The sequence below is a fragment of the Diorhabda sublineata genome, chromosome 5 (assembly GCF_026230105.1).
Source record: "Diorhabda sublineata isolate icDioSubl1.1 chromosome 5, icDioSubl1.1, whole genome shotgun sequence".
NCBI lineage: Eukaryota > Metazoa > Arthropoda > Insecta > Coleoptera > Chrysomelidae > Diorhabda > Diorhabda sublineata.
In genome coordinates, this window is record NC_079478.1 from 16,067,647 (window position 1) to 16,094,033 (window position 26,387).

Genomic DNA, 26,387 nt, shown 5'->3' on the forward strand with positions numbered 1-26,387 from the left:
CAATGTTTGCATACAACGCTTGCTCGGGCCCCACACACTCCCTCTACCTTCCCCTTCCACCATTTGATTTTTAAAACATAGCATACCAGTAATACGCGAACATAGAGGGAGGGGGGCCCGAGCCTGATCCTGATTACAGGACCCGCAATCAAAGTTGGGGCCATGTATTATGGAACAAAAGCACAGAGTTTGTGAATAAAAGTTATTTAGTTGAAGAACCTTTTTTAGTATATATTGTTAAGGGTTTTCCAATCGTAAATTTGAAATCGTGTGAATGACAAATTTCTTCGCAAAACTGATTGCCGAATCACGCGATTATGGTAGACCCAGTCGCGTGATTGATAAAATAACACAGTTATTGTCATTATGATAATTCTCAATGAATAATAAGAATTGTACATTTGAAGTTTATTAAAGAGTTATTGTAAGTGATGGCGTCATATTATTTGAACGGCTCGCCAATTTTCTGATTAGCTATCAAATTATTGAATTGAACAACAATTGAGCAATGAATTTATTGAACTTTGGATGCCGAAGTAGCGTCTACAAATTGTGAAATATGTGATCACGTTATGAAACGTAATCAGGCTTTTGCATTTTTTTTTCATGATAAATATTTTTGATTTGTTCGCAATTCAAAGCTGCCTTCATATTGCAAAAGTGATGAATACTATTTTTAGGAAATAATAAGAAACGCTATCTTTTTGATTACTCAAACGGTCGTATACTTTTCGGAATGTCTATCCACTATGTTTGGAATTTTTAAAACAAAATGTTTTTCGAGCGCGATAAAAAATCAGAAAAATGGTTATTTGATACAGTGTTGGTAAATTTGATCAATCTTAGGATCATAATTTTTTTGGACTAAATTTATAATAATACGATATGGGGGCTTGAGTGAAGCGGGAAAAGACCTACAATAAAAAAAATCAAAAATACCTATTTATTCAACTTTTATTTACATTTAAATCGGCAGTTGTTTGTTGATGTTGTTTACCAGTTAAGTTTACTGTATATTAGGTTAGCTAATCTTAATTGGCCGATAGCTCGGGAAAAAAATATTTTTCTATGAAATCCGATAAGTTTTTATAATCAAGATGAACTGTCGTTTCGTAAAATTCATAAATCGTATTTAAAAAACCGAACCGTAGGTCAATCAATCCATTTATTGATAAAACCGGGAGTACTGATTTCCAGCATCTGCGACTTCGTTAAAGGGATTCCGTGACCTCAAAAACGCTAAACGTGTTTTTATTATGATTATAAATCGGGTAAATACGAAGACATTTTTCAATATAAAAAGTTTGGACTAGCCAAAAACCTTTACATAGCCGCTTCATAAGTTTTTTTTTAAGTACCTATTTGTCATGAAAGGTTAGATATTTTGTTTTATTTTAATCCCAAGAACCTGTTTTCTGTGACAAATTTACCGAAAATACGATACGATTAAAAGAAATGAGAAACCAAAGAAGAAATAAATTTTATTTAGACGAAATATGGATGAATGGTAGACACACGCCAAAAAAAGTTAGGCAATATGAAACTGTTACAAGTCGAAGAAAGGCTTATTCAAATATATCATCTACTAGATTCAATCCACCAACAGGAAAGGGGCATTAATTGATAATAGTAACTACACATCGGCAGTTCAAACGGTTTTGTTAAAGATGGTTTATTGACTTTTCAATCTACTCGTTCAGCTGATTACTATGAGGACATTCTTGTTAATGTTTTGAAAGAATGCTTCGAAACAGTGATAGATCTTCCTCAGAATTGTATAATAGTGTAGTGGTTATTAACTCCGAAGATCATAAAAATCCAATAAGTTGAACTTACGCGAGGACAAGGTTTATAAAATCCAAAATTACGTTCATAAGATTGTTAAACATTTGAAAGTTAGTTTAAGAGTTTACTAAACAAACACTCTGTAGAATTAAACAAAGCGTAAATTGTTTACTATTAATTTTAGATAATTATAAACAGAGACCATATACAAGTATATATAGATAGTTATTAGTTACATAAAATAGTTGTATACAGTGGTATATTCAATTATAGATAAATGTATATAGTATATATGCGAGGTTTGGCTATTAAATAAGGAGACTGCGCCTAGGGGGCGCCCTAGACGGGTGGGGTGAAAATCGAGTAGTGCGTTGGGTATCTAGATGCACGTCCCAAAACACGTTTCCGTCACTAGTATAGTATAGTATTTGTGCAGTGGCGGTTTGAAACGAACATGTGCCGAAAACCATGTATGACGAAAAACAGGAGCAACGTATCAATCTCAAATTTCTCGTTGAACTGAAACAAACTCCAACTGAGTGCTATAAATTGTTACAAGAGGCCTAGGGGAATAATTCTCTATCTCGTGCGTGTGTTTTTGTGTAGTGTAAGCGCTTTAATGAGTGCCGAAAGAGCACTGAAGATGTCCAACGCCCAGGTCGCCCTGTGGCTGTTTCAACTCCGGAAACAGTGACCAAAATCAACCAAATCGTGCGTACAGATCGTCGAATGAGCATATGGATGATTGCCGAGGCTATTAAGACAGGCGCTGATTAAGAAACGGTTAGAAAAATTTTTCACGAGGAATTACACACGACAAAAGTCTGTGCGAAGTTAGTGCCAAAGGATCTGACTTTTGCGTCAACGGGTCTGGTATATTGAAAGGGAGTATTTGAATGTAGAATAATTTTTATAATAAAAACCTTTTTCGTAACCAGTGTCGTTATTTAATAGCCAGACTTCGTATAAATAACGTAATGTAGATATAGATAAGTTGTATTTAATATGTTTACACGTATTGAACTAGACCCTAAATTGTTATTTAATGTGTAATTATATATCCGATGATCTAGAAGATGTTCATTTTCTACCTTGTATTTCCGAATGGGGTAAGTCTTTATGTACATTAATCATCGGAAACGGCATAAGACGTAAGCGTTATCCTTCAACATAACCATACACCACAAAAGTAATAGATAATGCAAGTTATAACTGAAAACTTTTTGAAAAATTGCTCTCAACGAGGATAAATTCAAAGAGTATTGTGTTCTCTTCATAGAGATAATTAAACTATGAAAATCGAAATATTTTTGGCCCTGTATACGAGAACGGTGCATGGAGGATTAGCAGGAATGCTGAGCTGAGACAGATGTATGGCGAACCAGAATTGGTGGTGTTCATCCGGGGGGTGCGTCCGAGGTGGCTGGGACACGTGGAGAGGATGCCTTCTGATCGATATCCTCGCAGAGCAATGTATGGAGTTCTTGGAGGACGGCGACTGAGGAATACCGCGCCTTCGCTTGTTGAAGGACTGATCCAGCTAGATATTCTACGTTGGAGGCACCATGCTCAGGACAGAACCCTTTTGAACTAGTATGGGCACAGATAAAGGAGGAAAAGGCATACGATTGAAGAAGAGAAAATGTGGAAGTTGGACAATATAACTGATAAAATGATGAATCCACTCATTGTGAATATTAGTTGCGATAGTTCATCTTCTGATTCCGATACTGATTTGGATTCATAAATAAATATCAAATATTTCGTTTTTTGCGAAATTAACTTGGTAAAAATTTCAAATATACTTCGGAAAATGTATTCAATAGATAATTATAAAATCTATGTCGCATTTATACTCACTGTAATGAGAATTTTTTCCGCTTCTTCTATCTTACACTTGGTACAAGTAGCCTTTAAATACAAATGCGGCACCCAATGGAAAAACAACCTCAAAACACCAACTGTTAATATGCAAAATAGATATGTTAAAGCCATCTTTATTTTGCATTTTTTATAGCAGACGAATTGCATTTCATCGTCCTGGCCCTTGTTGAGGTACATTTTGAATTCATCTGTCTTAGGGCCTGCAAATAATAATAGTTATCAATTTAAATTCTAAAAATAGAGTAAATTCAGTGTAAACATTTTTACCATGAATTTCCAACACGGGTGGTTGAAGAAAATTTCATATACAATAATTTTGAAGGAAAATATTTAAAATTGTAGACGCCTAGGTCTCGTAAAATGACCAACTAGGTTACTTGACCCTAAGCCTTCGAATTTTTTTGATAAAGGTCAATGAATGGGACGAGTAGGTTTCACGAAATTGGCATCTGGGTTACTTGTTCTAAAATCTTAGGATTATTATTCTTGAAAAAGTTTGAGTGAGCCGATTAGGTCTCGTGAAATAATTAGCTTAGTCACTTGCCAGAGACCTTCAGTTTTCGCTAAAATATCCTACTTGGTTACTTTTCCTAAGACCGTTGGATTACTTCTGTAAAGGTTTACGAATGGAGCGACTAGGCCTCATGAATGTGCTAGCTTGGTTACTTGATCCAAGACCTTCCAATATTACGTTAAAAAAATGGATAGTGTTTAAAAATAATTCTTCACGCACATATTTTAAACGTGTGTATAAACAGAATGTCTTTTTGTGAATAAGAAAATGGAGTTCATTTCGAGAAATTTTCAAAAATAGCAACATCAATTGAAATCGTTGAAACTTTATTGTTTACTTAGTGAATCAATCAATACTGTCATTAAAAAAAACAATAATTAGTATCATTGAATAGGTTTTACCATATTTATAGAAAAAAATGTCGCTAACCCCAGAGGCCCAATTATTGGTTAAGATGACACTGTGATGTCAACTATAACGATCACATATCAACACTAATCGGCAGGTTCAGTTACCAAATAGTTTATGAATAATCTAAATACGAGAGGAGGCAGGAAATATTGAGCGATAGAAGCAACAGTTATTTCTCTCGATACATGGGAAATACAAATTAGAATATAATTTATTACAGTACAACATCGTAAATCGGGAATCGCTGAGAAATGATTGGTTCCGGATTTTAGATCATACGAACATTTGAATGCATTTATGGTAGGGCCATCTATCGCGTTAACGAGAAATCATATCGTATTACATAATAATGTAAACAGCATAAATTATAATAAAATCGAGTTTAATACTGCACAAAAACACATTTATAAAATAATAATAATAAAAAGATTAAATACTTTTTTAAAATAATCTTCATGCTATCGATATATGTATATGGTACCATCTAGTATCAAATACAGAAGCAAAAAATTACGATACGAACGAATCTGTCCAAATTATAGATATTCCGCGTTTAAGATGTCCGGATTCACGATTTTCAACTGTATAATACAATACAATGAGTTGTATACAAAGAAATTAATATTTCTTTGACTTTACCAAATGCAAATTCTTCTTTCTTAAAATATTTACATACTATACAGTGTGGAACAGTCAAATTGAATCAAATGAATTCATAGCTCCTCTCGCATATTTCTATAAAATTTCGAGATACCTTTCTAATTATCAAATCACATCCTGCTATATGAAACAGCCACCTCTTGATTGAATACCCTTCAGCTGACAGCTCCAACACTTAAATCTTCAAATTGTAAATATGGATTTGTGATACTTAATTTGAAAGAACTTTCCATTCTTCTAATAATTCTTCTATTCTTTCAAATTAAGAAAAAAAAAAATAAAATCTCCAGCAAAGGGAAGTTTTTACATTAGTATAAAAAATAGTAATTTAATATACATATTTTAAAAGACAGTTGTGCTACGCTAATCCAATGAAAAAATAGGCTTGACGCCTCATCGAGCCAATCATGATTAGCAATGACGAACAAATCAATAATACAGGGTTATTCTAAATGATGGACCCCTTTTTAAACATTCGTATTTATTAAAGTACAAATGCTACATGAATAATTTTTATACCAATGAAAAGAGAAAGTTTCAAAGTTTTTTTAATGTATTTCAAGTGTTGAATGTGGCCTCCAGCTGCTGCACGGTAGCCAAACCCACACACGAACAAGTGCATCTGCTGTTACTGAGTGCACGGCAGCAGTGATACGGTTCCGCAGATCGTCCAGAGTTGTTGGTAGAGGCGGGATGAAAACAGCTTGCTTAACATAACCTTAACAAAAAGTCACATGTGATGAGATCAGGAGATCTCGGTGGCCAGAAGTGTAGAGCCAGGACTTCATTTAAAAAGTCTCGTACATCGAGGTGCCAACGGGGTGAAGCTCCATCTTGTTGAAAAAAGAAGTCCTGCGAATTTTCCATAATTTCCACACAAAAAATGGTCCATAAACCTTTGTACGTGATAAGGCACAGAACACGTTTATCTTTGGCGAGTCTCTTCCGTGCAATGTTGTATGGAATTGGATTTCGCAAACCCCATATCCGAACATTGTGTCTGTTGACATTTCCACTGAGGTGGACAGTTGCTTCATCGCTAAAAATGATACGCTGTACAAATGTTTCATCCTTCATCATTTCTAGCACATTACTCCAAAATTCGAGACGCTTCTCTTTGTCATTAGGGAAGATAGCCTACACGATTTCTAAACGGTATGGCTTGTACAGCTAACGCCGTCTCAGAACTTTCCATACAGTTGGTTGGGGTATTCCAAGTTCTCCACTAGCTCTATTGGTAGACTTACTTGGGCTGCGAACAAAACTGTCTTCTATCCGTCTGACATCATCTTCTGACACACGCGGTCAGTCTGAGCTTTTTCCTTTACACACACTTCCAGTCCCTTTAAATTAAACCAACGAGTAATGCTTTTTCTAGTTGGGGGTTTGATACCAAGTTTAAATAAAAATTTTACCAAGGTTCCACTACTTTGGTTATTTCCCTGTGTCAAAATGAGGGGAACTATTGGATGGGACACTTGTACTAACTATAGTTGTTTCTCATCAAAGCAGTCTAACATTTCGTTTAATTTCTTCAAACTCGTTAGACGAAAAACTGTAAGAACTGTAAAAAGATCCTGTATTACTACTTCTGGATATTTTGTTCTTGTTTTTGAAAAAGCTGCTACTGTTAAAACAGCTACCTCTAGCTTCAGGAAAACTGATATCATTTTGAAGAAGCTGATATTGCTCCAGCTGAGATAGCCGAATGCGAATAAAATGGAAACCGGACAATATTGATAATTGTAGATAATGAAATGAATAAAGAATTAAAAAACCAGAAACCCCTCAATCGCTGATTTAAACGCTTTCAATGTCCTAAAAGATTATACCTAGTTCTAAATGCATGTGTAATTTTAACTGAGTCATCTTATAGAAATGAATGTTCCGACATATTTGAAAAACAACACAAAAAAACAAAGAAAAAGGGAGCTGGTAGAGAAGAGTAACTAAATGTGGTCTTTAATATGGGTTAGTAATAATTTTCGAAAACCAACAATCGAAAGAAACTAGAAACAACGATCGTATATCGTATCCATTTACTTCAACATCGCACTCACTCTGTCTTTTAGTTGGGCGCGACCTGTCGCCATTGTCGGCCATACTTGTGTTGTCCCTGTCGAAACATTTTCTGAGGTAAGTATCTATGTGTTATGTAATTAATGAAAATCAGATCTAAATATTGTAACAATGTGTTTTATTACAATAAATAAGTTTAATATAATTATAATAATAAGACTTTTATAGTACACGATCAAGTTGATTTTGATAAAGAATTTCGAATATGGGCTACGACTAGGATCTTAAATATGGGCTAGATCTGAGGCCAAAAATACGCCTCCTCTGAGACCTCATGCTCAAATAGAAGAATCTACTTCAGAAACGACATGAACCAACATATGGCAACATACCTTCGATTTTAGGAATTGATCTCAGCAGTATAGATCTAGTACCCCCCTATAACATAAGTCTCGTGCCCAAAAAAAATTAGAGAGACATCTAATAGAGATAGAAAAGCTGCTATGGCCTCGGTTATAACGCCATATAAAAATCACCTTAGAAACAAATAGGGATAAAATTGAAGGTGAAGAAATTAGAAAAACATGATCAGGGACACTGAAGAAGTTAAAGGTGATCTCCAGTTTAATTCAGATAGTGAACCAGATACCCCCATAGGAAGAGAAGCTCCTGATACTGCCGATGCAGCACATTGGTTTGTCAGTTCTTTTTGAAAACGCAGCAGGAGACTGTGGGTTAGATGCTTAATATGGAATCTTTGGACACATGATGACTGTTTTGGGCTAGAGTTTCACACATGGATATGTGATTTTTATAAGTAAATTAAGTAATTTATCTTCTATCTTATGAAAGAAATTTGATTTCTCATAAAATAAACATTTCTAATAGTTATGTTTTTACAAGATATAATTTTTCTATTTGTAGCACATATTTGAGAACCTGTTCCAAGTTTCACGTCTATTTTACAATTTTGTTTATTGCTGAATATAATAATATATTATAATATTAAGAACATAAGATTGTGACTTAGTTCTTTAAAAATATACGTGTAATTATTTGAACGTTAATAAATGGTAAATTTTTGAAGTTTTTTTTTTATATTTGAGACAAAAACAAAATGATCAATATTTGGTTACTTTTCTCTAATGAACAATGTATTTATTATCAAATAATATTATTTTAATATTATAAAAACTGATGCCTGGATGGATGAACACTGTACTGGATTAAGAGAAGATTTAGAAACATTTATCTGCAACAAATAAATATCCAGTTTAAATGATTGTACAGTTTGCATCAGCACCAGCACATTATACCCCTATTAATGAAAAAAAAATATTTATTCATTCCATTCCACATTCCAAAGATAGCAGAAATACGTACTTATTTTTAGAATAATACATTTTTTCTTGTTTACATAAGTTTTGCTGAGGTTGCGCTTCTTTTTAGTGAGAAGATATGGAAGAAAAATGATTATTGAAGCACATTATTTTCTGATATTAATATGATGGATGATCCATTGATTGATATAGTTATGCAAGTTAAGGGGGACCCTTTAATTACGTGAGCTATTTATCGATCACTTTAGACTCTCCTCTTGGGTGAGATTTGCCTGGCCCCCTTACGTGAGATTTTCTAATAATATTTTAAACTAATTTTTTTATTATTCGGCAAAATAATAAGGCGTTCAGATATATTATAGTTAATTTATCTGAAATAAATGAAATTCAAAGTAAAAATAGATAAAAACAAAACTTTTCTGGTGCTGGAAGGCAGTAAGTAAGAAAATGTCTACGATTTCTTTGCTATCCATTCCAAACACAACGCACAGATCTCTTTAGCACGACGTTTGACTATACGCATTGGTTGAATCCTGACTAAAATTTCTCGTCCAACCGCTTGAAGAACTGATCTCTATTACTCTCAAACTAAATGATTTTAATAACCTTGAGATTTATTATAGCTGGCAAAATGAATTTTTAAAATACTTTTTCTTTAATATCTGTAATATTTCTTATTTTTTGAAGTTGACGTGAGATTTTCGATTATCCCCCTCGGTTTAAATGATATTTGGTGAGATTCCGCCCCCATTCTGAGCTCACGTAATTTATGGATGCCCCCTTGTATATGGCAGATTATAGCTTTATTAGGTCGAAATCGAAACGTCATCATTAATTAAAAAGACATCAATAAGTAGATTTATTAGCAAAAGTATATAATCTCAAATAAAAAATAAATCAAGCATAGGTATTGAAAAATATCAAATAATAATAACTTATTCTCGTTGTTATATATATAAATGTTAATACTCACATACAACAATATCGCTTCTATAAATGAAAGTCCGTGGTTAGTATATTTAGTATCGAATTCCTTTCATATTCTTTATCGTTTACTAACCTAACCTAACTGAATAGGAAACTAAACGGTACTTTATAAACCATAAAACCACACACACCTTCATTATCAAGTACTTACAGTACAGTGCAAATTGATAAACACGAACTTATTTTATTGGATTAGAGCACCGGGGTGTATTCATCGCATTTCGACTTATCTGACGTCTAATTACATTGAAAGGAATGAAGAAAACAGGTTTCTAACCAACTTGGTTTAATGTTAAAATTTAGCAGGTGCGACAAACTGATACTCATGTGAATATTTAAGAATCAAAAATTTACGGCACTAGATTCTGATTTAGTTCTCTATTATCAATTCGTATTACAATGTATATGTTTTTAATTTTAGGAGTAGATGAAAACAAAAGTTGATGGTTGATCGATCAAATGAAACTGCTAACAATAATATAGGTTGTCTTAAAATTTTCGCTCGTCCTTTCTGAATTATTAATCAATCGGGAAAATAAAATGAATTGTAGAAATTGAGAAATTTGCATTGCATTTGCACAAGCGATTTAACATTTACTTTGTTAAAGAGGAACCCAATAAAAGTTTTGAAGTTTTATTTTCCAAAATATACAAATCATATACCAAATGAAAGGGATGTTTTATGACTAAATCTCAAAAACATAAAGTTTTCTGCGTAAAATTATTGGATAATGTTTATAAATCCACATGTTATAGTTTTCAGATAAGTGAATTTACCTTTATGGGGATAATAAATACTCATCATTTGCACGTATTTCGAGATATTCAAATCTCTATTTAGTATGTAAAAGCTATCACCAAAGACATATGGGATGGGTTATTTTAAACTAAATTGAGCTACCTGTTTCGAGGTCTTCAATTGGCCTATGCTCTTAATTTGATTCACGTATTTTTCTGAGCATACCTGTCCATCCATTCGCACTATATGACCTGCCTATCGCCGTCTTTGTACTTTGACAAATTCCGCGATCTAATTTCTTCTAATTCTCCATGCTCCATTTCCACATTTTATGCCATTTATTTTCCTCAATACCTACCACGTTTCACAACCGTATGTTACCATAAGTCTTATGCACAGAGAACGAAACCTCTATCCGCTTTTTCTCGAAGTTTGTGACACAATGAAACTTCAGAGCACTACACCTGGTAGGGTATGAAATAGAAGACGAAGATCTCTGGTATCTAGAGCCATCCCCATATGTATTTATAGATTTGGGGTCTCATATACACTGCAACCCAAAGGTTCTATCATGTCCCCCTTTCTTGCTGCGATACTGAGGAACCCAGTGTTTACAGCTGATCCATTAATCCTACTCCTTTTATAATGTGGGATGGCTTTAATTGCTAGAGATCTTCGTCTTCTATTTCAAGCGCTCTTAGGTGTAGTGCTCTGGAGTTCCTTAGTGTTTCACACTTCGAGAGAATGTGGATAGAGGTTTCGTCCATTGCATCGACATCTGCACGCCGTATTATCTGCTAGGTCTAGCGTTTTCAGGTATTTGTTGAGATACTTAGACTATGTCTTTCGGAAATACAAATTATGAGTACGGAAAGTACATGAAAGTGAAGTTATATCCAGAAGAAGTAATTTATCGACCTTCATTCTTGGTAGTAAATATTATGGTTCTGAAACTGTTTCTAGCTCTGAAGAATCTCTTCAACTGCTTGACTTGACAATACTAAACCAGATGCTTCTAATCCACCTGTCAGTGTCATCGCTATTGTAATTCATGGAACTGTTATCTTGATATCTAATCGTACTGAATATTCCTGATACTGTAGAGACTTTTGATTTTCCTTTTTCAATACCAGCAGATCTACTCTGCTTATAGTTTCCCAGAAGAGTCTTTGCTTGTCTCAGCCCCTGTAGGTTGTCCTAATAATCAGTTTTCCTTCTATCCACCTTCTTTTCCAGTGCTGTTTCCATTGTTTTGTAGCTGATACAACAGAAGGGTTCGGATCCCATAAAGGGCTTGTCGGTCTCCGCTTTAGCGAACTTATCAGTTGTTCCATTTCCCTTCGCTCCGGTGTGTCCTGGAATCCATTGTGGGGTAATTTTTTTTTTGTCTAGCTAGTTTGATTTTTCTAGTCAATCTCAAACGAGTTTGGATTCCATGATATTGGAGCTTAAAACAGAATCAGCGCAGACTAGAATAGAATAAACGAAGTAAAAGGACCAGCAAACAAAGTCAGCCGAATATCAGGCGCATTCCGAGACATTTTCTGGAATAATACCAGTATGAACAAAAGGGCAAAATTAAAATATACAAAACATGCGTTAGACCCATATTGGCATATGCTATAGAAACAAGAGCGGTCAACAAAAGAACTAAAAATATCATTCGAACAACAGAAATGAAAATATTCAGAAACATATGCGGATACACACTAAGAGACAGAAAGAGAAACAAAGACATAAGACACGAATGGAAGACATAGCCAGATGAGGACGTAAACGTAAAAGACCTTGGAACGAACAGGATGACCAGAGAAAGATTAGCAAAGATCGTACGATATGGTAAGCCAGGGACACCACGACCTTTAGGAAGACCTCCAAAAAGATGAATGGATTCATGGATAGCAACATCTCAAGGATGACAAGTTGAAAACTAGAGGTCTAAGACCTACAATACGTTGAAGAAGAAGAAGCTTAGAGCTCTAATGGCTACTTGATTATCCGGCAGGATTATGATCTCCTGTTTGCTATGGTTCCTCTCTAGATTGAACTAAACAAATTTTTGAATTGCATAGATTTCTGCTTGAAAATTGCTTGGTGTGCTGCCCAGGTTTTCAGAGTGTTCTTGGCTTTTACACTCCAATTCCAGTTCCGTCTGCTGTTTTTAATCCTTCAGTATTTCATTTAATGGCATTTGTGTTCATTTCTGGTGTGGTGTTTTAACCCCACTTGCTATTACAGTTTATTGTTGAGGTGAAGTTTTTCTCAACGACTTGACGTGACCTTCAGCGGAAAAAAAATCGGCTAATGAAATTATTAATAAAGTAATAGGGGAAATACGGTGCATGTTCAAACATGCACGGCAAACTTGACAACTTGGAGTCAAACAAACTTGATGAGAAGCTCGTCGTTCATATTACAAAAATGAAGTACACACGGAAAATCGAACAAAATATTTTTCACGTTACGACACGTCACGTCAAGGAAATGTATATATCGACCTTGAATCGACGTTTTGTGGTGCACTAAACTCAAAGATTGAGTCTCCTCCAGGAATACTTTCCATTTAATATGGCATGACATTATTAATTAGTCAATTCCTAGATATAATCGAATTCTTGTTAATAACTGATAAAATACATCTAGTTTCTTTTCAATTGTCTCTTATTTTTACCATTCATTATTCATTTTTGTTTCAAAAGATGTGACATAATCAATATAATTTGTGAAATTCCAAATATTTACGAAAATTTCCAAGAAGATTTAAATAATTGTTATCACATATTAAATTCACGGTTTATGCAACGCTGCAAGATTTTTTTTTAATTTTATCGAATTCTAACTTCCACTTTGGTGTGATATTACCATTGATAAATAATTTCATTCGGAACTACAAATATAAATTGCAATATCATTGATAATATTGAACTCTGTAACCTTTATATCTTTAATGTCAGTTAAAAAATCTAAAGGATCTTTCAATTCCTACATAAAAAACAAATTAGACTAGTTACCTGTTAATTCGTGAATAATGCACTTATAAGCATCATGCAGAGCCATAATGCGATGTAGATTGTAGGTACGTTATACAAAAAATGAATCGAAAAGACCAAAATATTTGTTCAATCAAGCTTATCATTATTTGTGTTGCAAAATATTTATTTTAATATGTAGTTATTATCGAATGTTAGCAATTTATTTAGATTTCAATTTCGTGTCTAAGCGTTTAGTTTAGTTTATATAATTTACGGAATAAATTTTTTAAAACTGTGCGCTTGAAAAGGTGCATCTGTATTGCCGCAATCAACTTACAAATACTTATAACAACTATTAATATTAGAACAAGGCATTCGAGGAAATGGAATAATTAAAATGAGGTCAGTTTTTACTATTTACTATCAATGATGTTCTCATTTTTATAGAGGAATATAATTTTTTTATGTGATAAAATATTGAATAAATACATTATTGTACATAAAATTGAGATTAACAATTAAATTAAAACTGAGCAAGTTGTTTACTATCATTACACCAACACTCACATTTACATGTGACACATTTTGATAACCAAATTATCAGAGGATGTCTATTTGTAGTCTCTGAAGATGATAACTTGTTGATCAAAACGCGGGTCAGAGTTTATGCTAGTATAGTGATAGTTAATAATGTTTTCAGTATGAATATTACCCACTATTTTAAAATATATGCAAATATAAATTTTAATAATTTAGTTTTGTTATAATGATATAGAAAACGTAAACGGTCCTGCAAAGTTTTCATTTTATTTATTATAACACTGCTTTTAGTTACATTCCTCCTGTTCTTATAATGTATGTCAAATTATGTTTATCTTGATTAATCATCTGAGGTCTCTTCTGATAGAAAATTAGCCTAAAAAATTGATGTTTGGATTTATTCGGTCCTCATAAAAATATTATATTGACTTACTGTCAATTTGAGTATTTATATTAATCAATAGATCACCTACAACATGAATATCAAAATAAAATTAAAAATCTGTTTCGACCACAAAAAATGAAATTGAAAACATGAATAAAAAATGCAATTCTTATCACATAAAATTTCAATTCACAATTGAAATCGAACAATCTAATAAAATTAATTTTGTTTATGTCACATTATAAAATATTAACATTACCATAACAACAGAATGTTATACAAATCAAACTTTCTCCTCAAGATATTTAAACAATTCATGTCATCTTATGTCACACAAAAAATAAGTCATTAAGTTTGGCTGATAGAGCCATTTAAATGTATTTAGATGCTTAGCTATTCAAAAAGCAAAAGCTGCATTGAAAGGCAATAATTTTCCTGAAAAAATTATAGTTATCATATTTAATAAAAGGTTAAACATTTATTATAATGAATTGAAGAACTAAACATCAAAACATTTTTCCTTAACATATCTACAAAAACTTCCTCAACAGCAACAATTATTTTAATAAATATAATATTAAGTCATGAAAATATTTCTAAAAACAAAGGTAATATTAAATATCAAGTACCTTGTACGACAGACATCTCTGTATTTAGAAAAAAGATTAGATCATCAATACAAATAAACTGCATGCTGCATGATATGAAATATTAAAGAAACATACCTTAAATTGTAAAATATGAAAAATTCTTGAAACGGAATCAAATACAAGAAAAATAGAATTTTTAGAAATGGTTCATATTTCAAATTTATAGTTCTATTTTATAAATTTTAATTCAATATGATTAATTTAATTGATAGGTGCTTCATATTTTTGAGATGTAAGAACTGAAAAAAAACTTATTTTTTTTTGTTAAAACAGATTTTTATTATGATATTCATTTTATAGGTTATCTATTGATTAATATATTAAGTATGCAAATTGTCAATGTCAACTTATATTTTGATAAAGACTTTAACAGGTCAAGTTAGTTTCATCCACGTCGAAAGTCATTGAAAATATTCGCAATTTAATTCCAGTCTTTGACCAAGATTAAGGTTTCAAGTATCTGTGAACAACTCAAAGAAAACAAGTTCTGACTACGTTCACCATTAAAGACGTCAAACTTTAAGCTGGCAATGTCATATTTGACATATTTACATCAGTGTTGCCATATCTTAAAGCTCAAGTAGCAATTAACTTATGAACTCATACACAGTACAGTGGAAATATGGAATTTTATCAAGGCTACCCGCACGAGGTTTCATTTCCTGGAAAGGCATCGTAGAGAAAGGCGATTATTTGCAGACCAGCATTTCCATTGGACAGTAGAACAATGGGGAACTTTTCCAGAGAGTTGCGAATCACGGTCTTTCTAAAAGAGATCAGTTATGGTTTGGGTGGAATTTATTTCCACGTTTGAACTGAACTGATTTTCATTGATAATGAGGCTCTGCCTGCTCCAGATCATGCTCGTCCACATACCGCCACAATTGTTATCAAATACTTGAGTGGGAATCACAGTTCTGAACCCATGTGTGGAATAATTTAGGTAGGCGTGTTAGACATCGTCATTGTCATTGTATTTTGCTTTTCAATGTTTTCATTTTTTTGTAATTCATTGATATTTTTCTCTTCTCTTTTTTCGTAGAATGCTTCCTTTTTTATTGTGTCCCCCAAATCCGTCCATTATATGTCTCTTTACTTTCTCCATAGCTTTTTCCTTTAATTATTTCCGGTCTTATACACTTTAGTATTGTTATAGGATAAAATTTTCGAGTAGGCATAAATCCGTTTCTGTTTAATAATACATTTCGAATGTTCAAATTAAAAGCGCTAGCATGGCTTGGAAAAAGATATCTTTGATTAAACTATATATAATACATAAACTCGACGGTTGAAGAGTTAGAATCAGAATTATAATCACAATAGAAACTTGCAGTTGAATCGCAGACTTAGTTCAGTTAGTTCAGTTTATCGCAGATAAAATAAATGATAGGTAAGTAGATATATTGTGCATTGGAGATAAAAAAATATTTATTACATTGATGCTAGGGGCAATTATTAATAAGTATGTAAAAATGACTAAAAGACTATATATTTGAAAGGCATTAGCCCAACCAATATAAAATCTGAACTAGATTATACTCTAGATGAGACTGCTCCTTCGTTATCAACAGTAAAATATTGGGTTTTTAAACGAGGCAGTACGACCTTTGAAGACCAGCATCGCAGTGGTTAAACATATGTAGTGACGACTCCAGAAATGTCGAAGAAAATCCACAAAGCGGAACTGGATGAACGTCGACGGAAAGGGCGCGAGCTGACAGTCATAATAGGCATATCAAAAATTGCGGAACATCGCATATTACTTGAAAATTTGTACATGAGAAAGCTATGCACAATATGGGCGTCGCGTTTACTCAAAATGGAACAAAAACAGCGTCGTGAAGATGTTTCCATCGAGTGTTTGGCAATGTTTGAACTATTGGACTGAAATAAACCACAATATAAAAAAACCCGAGGTCATCAATTGCTAAAATGAATGAAAATAATTCAACTATAAGAACGATATTACTTAACTGGTGATTGATTTTCAGCCAGGCAGGTCAGGTCATCTAAGACGCAATCTTTTTGTGAGTCCCCACAAGCTAGGTTCAAGCACATAAGCAAGCCTTACAATTTGCCTAGTGACGTGAAATGGTCCAAGCCAAGTTAGTACTACTCCTTCAAAGTACTTAAGTCTTTTAGTGAAATGGGCAGGACATTCGTAGACAGACAGAGATGCTCTGTTGTTTCCGTGGCTTGTTCGCAGAATCTGCAGTTGTTGCCTTTTCGTCATGCCCATCGTCTTAGGGTGATATTTGACGGTGCGGTGACCTATCAGAAGACTGACCACCAGTTACATGTCCTTCCTGGTCATAACGAGAAGTTCTTCAATTTTTTTTATTCCAGTAAGACTCCATTTGATTCTTTAGCCATTCGTTCAGTTAGCTATTGATGTGACATCTCGTGAGGCTACAATAGGGTCCAAGGTATGGAGTCGTTGCCCCTTTTTTGGCAGGGCTGTCTGTTTCCTTATTTCCTTGGTGGCCTGGAAGCCACATTAGGGGGACTTCGTTCTTGTTAGTTCGTGCTTCTAGAGTTCGTTTACACTCCCGCACTAGTTTGGGTGTGCACTCAATAGCTTTCAGGTCCTCCAAGGCTATCTGAGAGAATGTATGTGTGCTTTTTAGAGAGATTCTAGGGTAAAATTTGAGAGAAAATTTTAAATAGATTAGAAGGAAGAAATCATTTAGTACTTTTCGGGGTTTTGTCTAACATTGTACATTTTCTTTAAGTGTCCTTAAGCACAAGCCCAGCAAGTTCTCTTGTTTTGATTTCTACAAATTTTTATCGATACATATGTATTTAGTTTTGATTGCCCTTTCAGAGGAATTCAATTTCGGTTATCATTATTTTTCTAATTATTGAAACGTCTACCCTATAGTGTTAAACTCTTCACCACAATATATGCGTCCACACATCAGATATTTTTATTAGCGTTTACAAAAATCGTATTAAATTTGTATAATGTACGACATCTGGTAATTAAATAATGAGTTAGAAAGCAAACTGGACGGGTATGGAAAACGAATGCGGCATTGGGGTATAAATCATCCATCATATTTTTGTTTCTTGTAGTTAACTGGTGGGCTGAAACTAGCATATAAAAATAATTTTTTCTTTCTATAGAATTTGATTTTATTACACAATATAGTTGCCCTCGAGGGCGAGAATCTTCTTGTGGTATGAGAACAGAAAAAAGTCGCGGTGGGCCAGATTTAGAGAAAAAGGAGGATGCGGATGCAATTCATGTAAACATGTCATCGTTTTCATTGATTTGTAACATGATGCATTGTCTTGATGACTTTAAAGTTCTTCAAATTGGGCCGTTTCCGCTATTTTGTCTTTCAAACGCTCTAATAATGATACATAATAGTCGCTGTTTACGTTTTTTCCTTTATAACAGATATTCGTTTAATATTATACTATTTGTATCTCAAAAGACTGATGCCATAACCTCGCTATAATCTACTTTTGAATGTTTTCTTGCTTAGGGTTGATTCATCAAGTGCAGTCCACTCGGCTGATTGTCCATTAGACTCCAGTGTGAAATTATAGAGCCAGGTTACATCCATTGTCATATATCGACGCAAAAATTTGGGTTTACTGCAATTGGATATCATCAAACACTATTAAGAATAATAAATTTATTGTTAGTTTGCGCGGCACCTACTTTAAAAAGGGCTTTCACATACCCAAATATTATTTTACATTATGTCGAACACGTTCCTTAGATAACTTTAGGGTTTCAACTATTTCAATCAGTTTCACTTTCTGGTTACTTCGAAATTTTTTGTGGACTTTTTTGATGTTTTTTTCAGTGACAGCCACTTTGGGGAGTCCAGTGTGTGTATTGTCCTCGGTGCTCATTTCGTCTCGTTTAAACATAGCAAACCATTTTTCAACGGTTAAATTTCCCGGGGTAAAGTCCGAACCTTAGCTTCAATAGGTTTTTTGTGCCAAAAAGCAATGCTTTATTAACAGAAGAAATTCCTTCTCATTTTTTCAAACTAACAAATTACTGTAACTCACAAACTAGTAGTACGATAGCTGTCAAATTTATACTCGTATCATTTGAAACTGAAAATCGTATGAATTTAATACTATTAGCGCCATCTATGTGTCGGATCATAAATGTCTATGTATTGTATGGAAGTTCTGTTGGCATAGTGAACATTCAGAACAACACATGCTGATGATATTCGACGCCTCCAATGTCGCTGATAGCGAATGGTGACACTTTGAGCGTCTTCAAGCACGGGTTTATCATATTAACTTATATTAACTTGATATGTACTATGTTCTCATTCTCCTGGACCGTGAATGCCACACCGTTCTGTATACTATTGTAATAAATTCGTGTTATAATATTTCAGTGCACTTTGTCGATTTATATGTTACATGTTCCAATCGGACTGATATTTTCAAGAAAACACAAAGTGGACAAGGTTCCAACGTTCGTTTTGTTTTCCAACTAGAAAATTCTACTATAGTTTTGTCACTAAAGAAAGAATTTTATGGAACTGAACTCTATAGTCTATTTCAGAAAGGTATAGAGTAGGTATTGAAATAGTATCGTTTCTAATATTAAAATTTCAAGTAATTCGTAAGAGAATTAGGAAAAGTACGTTTTCTGTCCTCAATGTCTCAATGGCCTCAGTGTCATTATCAAAATATTGTGTAGGGATTACTTAGTTAGTAGATTATACAGTTACGTTTTGCGTTTAAGAGGTACCGTTTAACCTTCTATTAGTGCCTCTGCCTAATTCCAACCATTTTTCATATCCTTTATACTAGTATCCTACCGGTACGCCTTTCGCACACTATTTTCAGTGTTTTTGAATAGATAACAATAGGTTAAACCCATATATTGACCCTAACCCATTATGCTAGGAGTAGCATAATGTTTACGAAGATTAACTTTAAGAGGAGTTCGATTCGACTTAGCTCTTACAAGTATTATTTTAATCGATAGAAAAAACGATGAAAAAAGTGCAAAAAAATTTCAACGTTATATTAAAAATGATCGAATTTACTTATAAAATTTGAACAGACCTGTAAAAAAAAATGTAGCTGTATGAGCACATGGTTTATGTATTAAAATAAAACTTTGACTAACCTCTTAATAAACCCTCGTTTTGCTCCAACCTTCTATCTATTTCGGAAATATTTTCCCGCCTTAATAATTTCGCAAATAAACTTCGCGAATCCATCGTAGACACTCAGAAGTTCCGCGGTTGTTTACACTTTTTAAATAAAAAACACGCAAAAACACCGATTATCTTAACCAGTCAAAATATTGTTTAAGCAAATAAATTAAGTAAGTAAGCTAAGTACATAAATAGAAACTATAAACTTTAGGAACTGTCAACTTCGACTGTCTTCAAATTATACTGTTAATCGCAACCTTTTCTCCACTGTCTTTTTTTACAAGTCAATTACTTCTGTTTTCACACACTATTTGTCATCTACAGTGCCTTCGGGTGACGCTGAATTTATAGGCGGCTGCTAGGCGTTCCTTTTCATTTTACCTAAAATTCATGTAAAACATCAAAATATTAAGGGGACATTTTACGGATAACCAATAACTACTAATGAAAAATAGAACGGTAATACAATAGAACATTTTTTATTGTACAATAGGTGGCCAAATTATTAGAGACAGTACTCAGATGTATTTACAACGTATATTAAGCTGCGAGTACCATTTTGGAATGTACGTTCCGGACCTAGCTCATAATAGGGTACTTGCATTTTTTTAAAAGTATTTATTTTTTTGGTTTATTTTATAATAATATATATAATAGAAATAATATTTAATTGAGAATCGCAAGAATTTTAAATTTTTAACTACATAGGAAAACGATTCTCATTTATTTTCAGTTGTGACGTCATAGGTTTAATAAAAACATTGAGCAGTTATCTGCTTGATAATCACGAGGTTATCGTTGCCAGCAACATAGCGTGTACTACTATAATACAGTTTTTATGTATGAATTACGTATAAATAAAACATTTTTCTATATATAAGAATAGAGTGAATATACTTTTTATAGAGGGATAAATCACGTCAAGTGAGCACCCCAATTTCCAACCCAAGCAAATGTCATAAAATAATTATTTCAATCGAATCTACCCGCAAACACAAAGATAGAAAAGATAGTATTTTAACGTAATTATTTGTTTAAATATTTTTTTATATGCAACAAAGATTTATGACTTTTTTTAGACAATAATCAATTGTTCTCCAACTACTGAATGTTTTGACATGAAAATTGATGTGCCTACCTATGAAATATCGCCCTCTCAGATAAAAAATATTACGATTTGTTATTAACAATTTTTCAGTATTTTTAATAACTTTTTTATAAACAATTGATATTTTTATTAGCTTCTCAATGCTCTAATCGCCCAGGCTTTCGGTGATATGTAGAATAACTATTTAAGAACGAGAATATGAAAAAAAATTTCACTGCCCGCCATAAGTTTGCTCGGAAAATAAATAATTGCAAAGCCGCCCGGCCGTCCGGCTGCGCGGCGAGTGTTCGTTACTTTATTTTTTGCGTGCGCTTTCTATTCTTGATTGTTACGGCTTCTTCATATCTTGACTTCATCTTTTCATTATGACTGTCATGCTCTTGTTGAGTATAAAAATCGAAACTGATTTTTTTGAAAAAAGTACAAGCCCATTCATACAAAGCTTTTGAGTTGTTATATGTCTACTGTTATCGCGCTGCAAGCTACATGTATACGCATGTTTTTTCACGGATCCTCCTATACCGTCGCAAGCGCCCTTACCGTGAGAAGTAGCAAAAAAGTGCCATTCAGCCTCAACTCCGAAATCAGCTTTATGTCTGAGTAGATTTATAAAATTAAATTTATTCTTATAAATATAAGATGAAGTCAAGATATGAAGAAGCCGTAACAATCAAGAATACGCGCCAATATCACTGCTACAAGCCCATAGATGCAGAAAAGCTAGCGTGCAAAGTGTTTTCGGATGACAATAAAACTACGAATAATGTAGTCGTGAAAATTGATAAGAAAAAAAATCACGTCACTTGAATTGGCGCGCTTGATCTTTTTACTTTATTCAATGTACGATCGATATGTGTGCATATTATGAATTGAATAAATAATATAATGAATACTGCGTTGTTTGATTGCTAAATACTCTTCAATCTTCAAAATAGAAGATGTTTTAATCGAAAGCGCACGCAAAAAATAAGGTAACGAACACTCGCCGCGCAGCCGGACGACCGGGCGGCTTTGCAATTATTTATTTTCCGAGCAAACTTATGGCGGGCAGTGAAATTTTTTTCATATTCTCGTTCTTAAATAGTTATTCTACATATCACCGAAAGCCTGGGCGATTAGAGCATTGAGAAGCTAATAAAAATATCAATTGTTTATAAAAAAGTTATTAAAAATACTGAAAAATTGTTAATAACACATCGCAATATTTTTTATCTGAGAGGGCGATATTTCATAGGTATGCACATCAATTTTCATGTCAAAACACTCAGTAGTTTGAGAACAATTGATTATTGTCTAAAAAAAGTCATAAATCTTTGTTGCGTATAAAAAAATATTTAAACAAATAATTACGTTAAAATACTATCTTTTCTATCTTTGTGTTTGCGGGTAGATTCGATTGAAATAATTATTTTGTGACATTTGCTTGGGTTGGAAATTGGGGTGCTCACTTGACGTGATTTATCCCAGATTAAAAATTGAAGCATCATAAACTTAATTACTATAATATATAAAGATAAGTTAAATTTTAGTGTTACTTACATTGAAATGATTCTGGCAACAAAAATAATTACATCTCGCAGGATCGTCAAAACGATCAACACTTTCAAACCATTTTTGTTGTCTATTCGAATTTCTTGGCATCATAAAAAAACTTTATCCGGTGTTTTAGTCGTGGTATTTTTACATCCTAGCACAAAACACGGTTATATACCATTTTTCAGATGAATCAAAGTTTAATAATAACGCTTATTTTAGAATAACCGAGAGAATAACGGTCGTATTTACTTTGTATCATATGTTCAGTATTTATTTTATACCTATGACGTCACGCAATATGGCGGGCTTACTAAAATATTTAAACTACCTACAAAATTTTTGAATTTTCAATAATTTTTTTTATAAATATTGATCAAAGAATTAAAAAAAATTGTAAAAGTTGTATATAAACTATCCAAAACTATTTTTTCTCAAATCATGCAACATATTTGTTGCTATTTTGTTAATTCGTGGTTCCCGGCCGTAAATTAACTTAGAAAAGCCAAATGCGAGAGTTCGGTAACGGAGATAGCTGGCGATACGAGCCTGGAGGAATATTTTTCACGGGAATACTCCCAGGTCAGTTAACTTGGTAACTCTATTTTTAGGTTATTTGCAGTATTAAGTTACGGTGGCCATCTACGATAACTCGGTAGCGAGACGAGCTAGGGACATGAGCTAAGAGACGTGTTTTATTGCTGTTTTGTCGCTTCAAGGCGGCTTTATCGAAAAATTGCAAAACTCAACATCTTCAAGTCAAACTCAGCATCGCGACTACTTGCAGTATTCTGTTACGGATCTGGCGACATGAACAAGGCGGTAAATTTTGTTGTTTTATGATGGTATAATTAAAAAGCCTCCTGTCTGTCAAACCCACCGCTTACTCTTGTGGTATTTATCTACGGTAGCCACTGTGCGAGATCTCAACGGCGGATGGTTTATATGGAATATTCCGAAACTTTCGCTGCCAATCAAAACTACCCTTGCTACCGCGATACTAATCTGCGGCTGCTTTATCTCTAGACTAGAATTAGTGGCTCCTCGGCATATTTTGTTTCTATACAGTTGCTACAAAACAGCTTTATCAAGGAATTCTAAGAACTACCCTTCTTGTTAAACACACTCTCGTCATTTTGCGAAGCAACAAAATATACCGCCTGCTTCGTGTTACCAGCTCCTCGCGATTCTAAGATATCGCAGTTATTTATCGTAATTTAATTCTGCAAGTAAATCGCAAGAGTGAGTTCGACATGTGAGTTTTGGAATTTTAGATAAAGCCACCTTAAACCAATCAAATATGGCAGAGTCCGTGTCACTAGCTTCTGTCTCTTTCGACATGTGTAGCCAAATGGCATTTCTCCGGAGCGGCTGGAGAAACAAAATCAATTATCCAAAATGGCTCCCTCAGCTTAATATACCTGTATTTTCAAGTTTATCTGAAGAAATAATTGGTTACAGACCTTATTATAATTTTTTATTTATAAGAGAATTATTAGTGTCATATAAACAAATTTTGCATAATGAAAGCAGTTTATTTGCAAATAAAAGTTAAATGTAGATTCACTAATTGACTATTATTAGTAATATAGCTTCTAGTCATCGAAGCATCTATGCATATTCTTGCTGTTGAGTTACATGCTTTGATGCAATTTTCTAATAGTTTTTAACAAATGTCAACTAAAGAACTTTTCGGAAACTATTACCAGTTTCACGTAGATCACCTATCAGCTAAATATAAAATTCTCTGTTTTTTAACATTTTGTCAGTTTCTAGCTATTTCTTCCCCAGTTTTGTATAATCTTTATAAATAATAACATAAAAATTACTAATAGGTGTTCTTAAATCTATTTTATGTATTAATAGCTAAGAAAAAATTATAATTTTTGATAAAAATTTAATACTGAATAAGTTTATAAAAAATTCAATTTCCTTTGATTCCCTTTTAAACGATAGTTTTGAAAAATTAGTGTGTATATTTTTTATCGCTATCAATAACGATTATTAACTGGTTTGAAATTATTACTTCCTACTATAACCAAGTTTCACCCTTAGTGATTGAATTTTTCAAAATCCTTTCTTAGTACTCACCTACGTCATTCAAGGAACATTTGTAGGAAATTCATGCACTTTCATAAAGTTTCTGGAATTCAGGGAAGTTACTGAACTGGATTCAGAAAGTACTAATAAGACATTGTAGATTCAATACCCTAATAATACTGTTGAATTTAAATCTCTATAAATATGTTAACAATGTTGTCAGCCAGCTCAAGAGATCCGTCTTTCTATTTCCCACTTCAATTCAAATTATACGAGATTTACAAAGGAAACATTTTCCCTTATGTTGTAATGTTCTTTGTATATAAGAAATTCTGACAATACTTCACTCTGTATTAGAGTGTACAAGTAACAAAACCCATATTCATTGGAACATCGATGGTTGTAGATGTAAACTAATATATTTTTTTGAAATGAGCAGCAAATAGAAAATGATATTCAGTAAATATTGAAACTACCTAGCTCAATTCGATTCTCTATGTATAATAATATATATTTGCCACTCAGAAATTATACCATAACTAGTTATTCAAAAAGTGAAAATTTTTGGCACACGACATAGTAACATTAGCAAACTTCGTTTTTGAGCTTCCTTCATTTACATTCATGTTTCTGTAGGATCTCTAGGTAAGGGTCAATTTGATGAAGTAGGTATAGTTTTCTGATTATTACTCCTAATACCCAATAAAAAATTGATTTTTTGCTCAAGCCAATCTTGAAACTGACAGAGCATTTGTAATTCCTATCATAGAATTGTTGACTTCTAATTATTGATATTTTGCTTTATAAAAAAGTAACTAACACAGATTTTTTGCACAAACTAATCTTCAAAAGATAAAACATTACTAATTAGGCTTCAATAGTGCAGAATAATTAAGAACTTCTAACAGGAGAAAAAATTGTGTTATGTGTTTCGGAATAGCTCTCCAATCTCCCGGGAAATGATTCTGTAGGTAAATATAAGGAAAAAAAATTGGTTAACAAAACTACCAAAAACGATTCGTAAGCGAGTTATAGTGAGCGATAGATTTCGCCCGGATTCCCGATGTCTCGGGTCTGATATTGTCATGCAAATTTATTTGGTCTATACGTATTTTAACCTGAAAAATTGAATAAAATAGGTCTCAGATATGTGACTGTAATATTTTTTATGTTAACTGACGTAAAACACAAAAAACTCAACTCCAAAATACACTTTTTTTACGTTTGGAGTAAAATAACTTCGTTTAATGCCTAATAGATGCATTAAATTTTCAAATAAAACAAAAATTTAATTCTGAAGAGAATGATGTCTACACCCACAATAAAAAGTAAATGCAAATGCAAGGTGAAAATATCTTTATTTTACTGACTTAAAATCAAAACAAAAATGAGTGAATTGTATAAATAACTTTACATTTAACGATGTTGTTCTATGTTACAGATATGAGACCTATTTTATTCAATTTTTCAGGTCAAAATACGTATAGACCATACAAATTTGTATGACAATTTCCAATATGGCTTCCTATTATTGGTGGATCAGGATCAGGATCATTATAGCTCGCTTACGAAGAGTTTTTGGAAATTTTGTTTTACCAACTTTTTTCCTTATATTTACCTATAAAATCATTTCCTACGAGATTCTAAACACCCTGTATAAATATTGTTACATA

At 33.0% G+C, this 26,387-nt stretch overlaps 2 protein-coding genes across 4 annotated transcripts in view; one reads left to right on the forward strand and one right to left on the reverse strand.

Moving 5' to 3' along the window:
* Nucleotides 1-26,387, reverse strand: part of LOC130444014 (polyamine-transporting ATPase 13A3-like) — a 69,427-nt gene that overhangs the window by 26,912 nt on the left and 16,128 nt on the right. Inside the window, exons 2-3 of one of the 3 annotated variants that reach the window (XM_056778968.1) lie at nt 20,003-20,414; nt 3,646-3,869 (exon numbers count right to left, since the gene is read on the reverse strand). In XM_056778968.1, the coding sequence (XP_056634946.1) occupies nt 3,646-3,869; nt 20,003-20,096 (318 nt within the window). In that variant the 5' untranslated portion in view covers nt 20,097-20,414. Of the gene's footprint in view, nt 1-3,645; nt 3,870-13,350; nt 13,399-20,002; nt 20,415-26,387 lie in introns of those variants that run through there. The other 2 variants (XM_056778969.1, XM_056778970.1) reach the window with 2 other exon arrangements.
* Nucleotides 13,530-26,387, forward strand: part of LOC130444015 (uncharacterized) — a 102,933-nt gene continuing 90,075 nt past the window's right edge. The window contains exon 1 of the mRNA XM_056778971.1: nt 13,530-13,713. Within this exon, the coding sequence (XP_056634949.1) occupies nt 13,709-13,713 (5 nt within the window). The 5' untranslated portion in view covers nt 13,530-13,708. The remainder of the gene's footprint in view (nt 13,714-26,387) is intronic.